At 38.5% G+C, this 6,829-nt stretch overlaps 1 protein-coding gene across 1 annotated transcript; it reads left to right on the forward strand.

The window, feature by feature from the left end:
* Positions 1–4,950: 4,950 nt before the first annotated feature.
* LOC133261291 (olfactory receptor 52A1-like) lies at positions 4,951–5,890 on the forward strand. Its single transcript, XM_061439794.1, has one exon. It carries the CDS (start codon positions 4,951–4,953, stop codon positions 5,887–5,889), a length of 939 nt encoding a protein of 312 aa, XP_061295778.1. The 3' UTR covers position 5,890.
* The last annotated feature ends 939 nt before the right edge of the window (positions 5,891–6,829 follow it).

Below are 6,829 nucleotides of genomic sequence, written 5' to 3' on the forward strand. Positions count from 1 at the left end.
GTAGACTGGCTCCTTATCAACAGGAAGGTACATAGAGAAGAAACAAGCTGATGCAGTCCCCTCAGGCAGGGCCTGTATGACTCAGCTTTTATATTTTTCCCTCTAGATGATTTTGACTTTCCACAAACTACAGTGAGTACCCACATATATAATTCAGTCTTGAATGATAACCAGTCAGTTAAGAGGGGTTACTGTCTTAGAACAAAGTGAAGTCGCTCAGTCGTGTCCGACTCTTTGCGACCCCATGGACTGTAGCCTACAATGCTCCTCCATCCATGGGATTATCCAGGCAAGAGTACTGGAGTGGGTTGCCATTTCCTTCTCCAGAGGATCTTCCCAACCCAGGGATCAAACCTGGGTCTCCTGCATTGTAGCCAGATGCTTTACCATCTGAGCCACGAGGGAAGTCCTTATAACAAAAGTTAAGTGTAAAAGGTGACATGTGGCATCATTTATATATGTATATTTTCTGCTTTTGTATACTTTACTCAATGTATTTTTTCCCATTTTTCAAATATCTGTCTTTAAAAGTACTCAATTCAGTGAAATCATAAAAATGGAATAGGATATTTTTAATAGCTTAGTCCTTAAATTTTCAATGTAGTTGAAACAACATTCCACAGTAGTAAATACTGGTAATCCCCATGATAATCCCATAAATTAGATACTATTATTAATCTCATTATACAAATCAAGAATCTAAGAGAATTTACGTAAATTTTTCAAAGCCACACAGTGAAAAATTGTTCTTGCCAAAACAAGTCTGCAATTTTGTGTTAAACAGTTGAATCAGACTTAAGTCCAAAATCTAATTTTTTCACTATTAATATCTATGGAATGTTGCTAGTGACTTGACCTGTTTGAATTTAGTTTTTTTTTCGTTTGTAAACAGAATATAAAACAGTTTAGCTTTGATGGCTTAAAGATTACATGATTCGTATAAAGCAGTAAGCATAGTTTCTGGTAGAATTTGCTCAAAAAGTACTTAAAATTTATTGTAGTCATTACTTTCCCACCAAATCTGATAAAAGTCTGTGAATCACACAGCCAAAATTCACAATGCCTATATATTCTGATTTTTAGGTTCAGTAATATCACAATGCTGCTGCTGCTGCTGCTAAGTTGCTTCAGTTGTGTCCGACTCTGTGCGACCCCATAGACAGCAGCCCACCAGGCTCCCCCGCCCCTGGGATTTGCCAGGCAAGAACACTGGAGTCGGTTGCCATTTCCTTCTAGAAGTCATAAATTTGAAAAAAGCTCCATACAGTATACTATACTATGTGATTTACATAGATTAAGATAATTTAATCTATAGAAAAAGATATGAAGCCACTGCTAGTTTTTCTTACATGGTGCAGCTACAAAAATGGAAACATGGACAACAAATATCCCTCATACCACAGAAATAGTAAGTGGCAGAATCCAGATTAAAAACTAGGCAACTCAAAAACACATTCTTTAACCAATCATATAATGAGGAATATCATAAAATAATTAAATATCATTAAATTCAAGTCCAATTTAAATAATGAAATATGAAGAGTATCAGGAAATTATATAGACCATTTTCTCCTTTGATATTCATAAGAACATTTATTGACCTCTGTTTCCTCTAATTATGGTCATGTAATGATCATATCCAAATGATTCTTTAAGAGGATCATTATAAAATGAGTCTCTGCTTAACACCAGTCTAAATGACCAGAAAATAAGTCTAATTGGTTTTACTCTGCTGAAGACCAAGACTGCTGGATTGGTGTATGCTTGATAATGAATGCATATCTGTACTTTTGGTAAACAAATTAGAATTTATGATCCTTTAAAACATATCCGGTAGCCTAACCACCCCCAAAATCTAGATAGGTATAGACCTACGCATGAAGATATTTGCAAATATTACAGTAAAGTTGGAAATAACTTTTTTTTTAACCCATCTTGGAGTTAAATGACATGCCCAGGAACAGTTTACCATAGTATGAACTAAAATTTCAGTATGAAATTTTGGCCCTATGAACCTGGACTGAGTGAGAACATCTCAGCTGGAGAAATTGTTATATGAGTTGGCATAATGAAGGTGCTAAATAAATTATCTCAAGTAGATAGGATTGCAAACATATTTGCGTAGTTTGAGGCTGAAAAGGATCCAGGATAGAACTGTAGGGAGTATAAAATGGATGAGGGCGGAATAAGTGAAGGAGATGAAGAGGCACCAAGTACCAGTTATAAAGTGAAAAAGCACAAGGACATAAATTACAGCACAGGAAATATCATTCATATTTTATAAAACCTTTGGTGTATAATCTATAAGAATATCAACATGTCTACATTTAAGTGGACTTGAGGTTAATTTGCAGATGAGAACATCAGAAAGAAAGTCAACTAACTGAAAGAAAACTTGTATATATATAATTTTTTTTGTTTTTAGCCTGTGAGAGAAAAGAGGGGAGTGAGAAGGTATCTTATCTGCAAGTTATAGAAATGATTTCAGGGAATATTACATGTGAATGAACCCAAGAGGAATTAATTAAAATCTGTTGGGTCCCTTGTGGTTACTCTAGTGGCTAATAAATCCCTGATTCCAAGTTCCCAACTCTGCTTTATCCAAACATTTATTAGGGGGTGTTAAAATTGGTGGCTAGCAATTTTCCTCCCCAATTTGAATCAATAAATTTATGCTGTAGCCAAGAATAACTCAGACTTTGCTCAGAGTTTGGTTGGGCAATGAGCACACAAACATCATCTCAGGCAGAAATGGAGAAGAAGAGTGTCTGTATCCAGAGTGAAAATAAAATATGAAGAAATATTCCAGTTTTTCACATGTTACATATGGCCCCAGCACCAAGTGGATTAGAACGCATGACACTGACTCTGTGCTGATGTAGAGGGGACAGATATAAGAGGCACTGCAGAACAGAACACGAGGGCATGAGACTGTAATCTCAGGTGGAAGAAAGAATTGAGCAATGAGAACTCGTGGGTGAAGAACAAACAGTACTTTTCAGGTGTCAGGCAAGAGCAGCAACGCGTTCCAATAGCTATTGACAAGTAAGTCCTCCTATTTCTAAATTAACTTTCATAATATTCCATTATCAGCTCTTTCACAATAATCACTGCATCCCATCAGTCCTGCACTCACTTATGTACACCCGCCTGTCATCCCACTGTCCATACTATCATGTGATGGTCACATGACAGTTCTTTACCTTTGAAAAAGTCAGATACTATGTTTATACTTAAAGGAGTCCTATTCTCATTTTGATCATTTCTGAAGAAAAACTTTACCCTTATTAGAAAGGAGTCGGCCATCTATGGGTTGGAGAGTCACTGAACTAAGCATTGGGAATGCTGCTGCTGCTGCTGCTAAGTCACCTCAGTCGTGTCCGACTCTGTGTGACCCCATAGACGGCAGCCACCAGGCTCCCCCACCCCTGGGATTCTCCAGGCGAGAACACTGGAGTGGGTTGCCATTTCCTTCTCCAATGCATGAAAGTGAAAAGTGAAAGTGAAGTTGCTCAGTCGTGTCCGACTCTTAGCGGCCCCATGGACTGCAACCTACCAGGCTCCTCCATCCATGGGATTTTCCAGGCAAAGTACTGGAGTGGGGTGCCATTGCCTTCTCTGAAGCACTGGGGATAAAACTTGCCAAAATCAAAGTAGTTAATTCATTAAGTCTATTCCAGCTATTTGTCAGCAAATACATGGTTTCTGCCATAAAATGGCCCGACTGACATCATTCTTTCACTTGATGTTTAGCAACATAAATCACAGCTGTCCTAGCATTTACTGGTATGTTTATTGATGTTAAGTATATGGTTAGATGATACCTTAGGAGCTTGCTGACATAAAGTAACTAGCTTTACATCTGACTCTTTTTAAAAATCCTGTTCCTTCATCCTTTATTTTCTAATTAATATATTTTGCTTGAACTAAAAAAAAAAAAAAAAAGACTCCTCTTCCAAGTTATCCATACTGCATTAAGAGTTAATGAACCTAAAGTGGACAAATCTCATGCTTATGGGAGCTCTGACCAGGGTAAACGCAAGACATTAGCCTCAATTCGGCTATGTTACACATTTACTCATTTTCTCATATGTTGTAGTCAAGAATGAGCCCTCCTGTCCCAATCATTTCTGCTGCTGATTTTCTTGAGTCCCAGAGATTCCTCCTTCTGCACTAATGTGTATTATAGAACTTCAACTATTTTGAGCACACAACTAATTTTAATGATTTCAGCTGAAGAAATATAAGCAAAATATAACACAGCTTTATTAGAAATGTAGAAAGTAGCAAAGAACTTTGACCAGGATTGCCACAAATATGTGAATCTGAATGGTCTTTTCTAACTCTTTACATTCTTTTGAAAAATCATCCAGTCTTATACAGAAGAGATAATATAAATAACTAAGTACATTATGCTCATTGATGTCAACTGTTTTTATCTCTATTTTTCTTTCACAAGGAGCCATTTAAAATAAAATACTAATCAGAGTCTGAGAATCTGTTCATGCAAACTGTTCCTGACTTAAAGACAATTGAGGATAATAGAGTGATTGAGCAGTAGCTAGAATGTACAGTATGGAGGGATTCATCAAACTGATTAAAATGCAATCTACAAACAAAATGAACAAGTCTATTATTTTTTCTTTGTCCACAGGTCTGGAAAGAAAAAAACAAGTCAGCAATTTATTCCATTACCCATGTGATTTGGTTGGTGCTACTGAGGTTGGCTGGCCATGAACATAACGTCTTATTGTGGTGTAGTGTTTGTGGATGGACTTCCTAAACAGTGATGTGGCTTGTGAATCTGTATTTTCCCTTCACTTATATGAAGGAGATGGATGATATGATCTCAGAGTTCAGCTAAAATCAGAAAATATGAAGACTTGGCATAAAAATAGATAGTACAATAGCACAGACTAATTTGTTTGCATCTGGAAATGCAAAGACACTATGTCCATTTCCAACATCACAGTCTTCATGCCTTCTGTGTTCACGCTAATAGGGATCCCAGGCCTGGAGTCTGTGCAGTGCTGGATTGGGATTCCATTCTGTGCCATGTATCTCACTGCTGTAATCGGAAATGCCTTGCTTCTGATCATCATCAAATCGGAGCCCAGCCTCCATGAACCCATGTACATTTTCCTGGGCATGCTAGGAGTCACAGATATTGCTCTTAGCACCAGCATTGTGCCCAAAATGCTTGGAATCTTCTGGTTTCATATACCAGAGATATATTTTGACTCTTGCCTGCTTCAAATGTGGCTCATTCACACATTTGAAGGCTTTGAGTCAGGCTTCCTCCTGGCCATGGCCCTCGACCGCTATGTGGCCATCTGTTATCCACTGAGACATGCTTCCATCTTCACCCCCCAGCTAGTCACCCAAATAGCAGCTATGGTAACACTCAGGGCTACCATTTTTGTGACCCCCAGCCTAGTACTGATAAAATACCAGCTGCACTTTTTTCATACAAAAGTTATCTCCCACTGCTACTGTGAGCATATGGCCATTGTGAAACTGGCTGCAGAAGATGCCAGGGTCAACAAAATCTATGGTTTGTTTGTGGCTTTCACTGTTGCTGGGTTTGACCTCATATGCATCTCATTGTCCTATGTACAGATATTTACCACAGTTTTTCGTTTGCCCCAGAAGGAGGCTAGGTTGAAAGCATTCAATACTTGCATCGCTCACATCTGTGTCTTCCTCCAATTCTACCTCCTTGCCTTCTTCTCTTTCTTTGCACATAGGTTTGGTTCTCACATCCCCCCTTACATCCACATCCTCTTTTCTAGCATTTACTTGCTGGTCCCTCCATTTCTCAATCCACTTGTCTATGGTGCAAAAACCAAGCAGATTCGCATTCATGTGGTAAAAATGTTCTCTTCTTAAAATTCACCATAATTTATAGTTTTGTTGTTTCCTCTTTGTACCATCAGTTCAGTTCAGTCGCTCAGTCATGTCCGACTCTTTGTGACCCCATGAATTGCAACACGCCAGGCCTCACTGTTCATCACCAACTCCTGGAGTTCACTCAGACTCACATCCATCGAGTCAGTGATGCCATCCAGCCATCTCATCCTCTGCTGTCCCCTTCTCCTCTTGCCCCCAATCCCTCCCAGAATCAGGGTATTTTCCAACGAGTCAACTCTTCACATGAGGTGGCCAAAATATTGGAGTTTCAGCCTCAGCATCAGTCAGTCCAATGAACACCCAGGACTGATCTCTTTTAGGATGGACTGGTTGGATCTCCTTGCAGTCCAAGGGACTCTCAAGAGTCTTCTCCAACACCACAGTTCAAAAGCACCAATTCTTCAGCACTCAGCTTTCTTCACAGTCCAACTCTGACATCCATACATGATTACTGGAAAAACCATAACCTTGCCTAGACAGACCTTTGTTGGCAAAGTAATGTCTCTGCTTTTTAATGTGCTATCTAGGTTGGTCATAACTTTCCTTCCAAGGAGTAAGCATCTTTTAATTTCATGGCTACAATCACCATCTGCAGTGATTTTGGAGCCTCCAAAAATAAAATCTAACACTGTTTCCACTGTTTTCCCATCTGTGTTACTTCAAATAAAAATAAAACAAAAGCATGTAATTTGAGATGCTTAAGTTTTATCAAAAGTTGTCTTATGAAATCTGCCAGGGTGACAGCTAGTTCTCACATCTTCATAGCCCATGAAAACTATCAATGAATAGGATTATGGATCCTATCAGGGTAGTAAGAATGAGAAGTGTAGAAAGTGCAAAATAATGAACAATATTTTACTTCCTTTTCTTTTTTCTTTTTTTTCCTTTTAGACTCTGGATGAGGTTCCTCCTCTAAGAA

Source organism: Bos javanicus, chromosome 15 (genome assembly GCF_032452875.1).
Source record: "Bos javanicus breed banteng chromosome 15, ARS-OSU_banteng_1.0, whole genome shotgun sequence".
NCBI classification, from domain to species: Eukaryota; Metazoa; Chordata; class Mammalia; order Artiodactyla; family Bovidae; genus Bos; species Bos javanicus.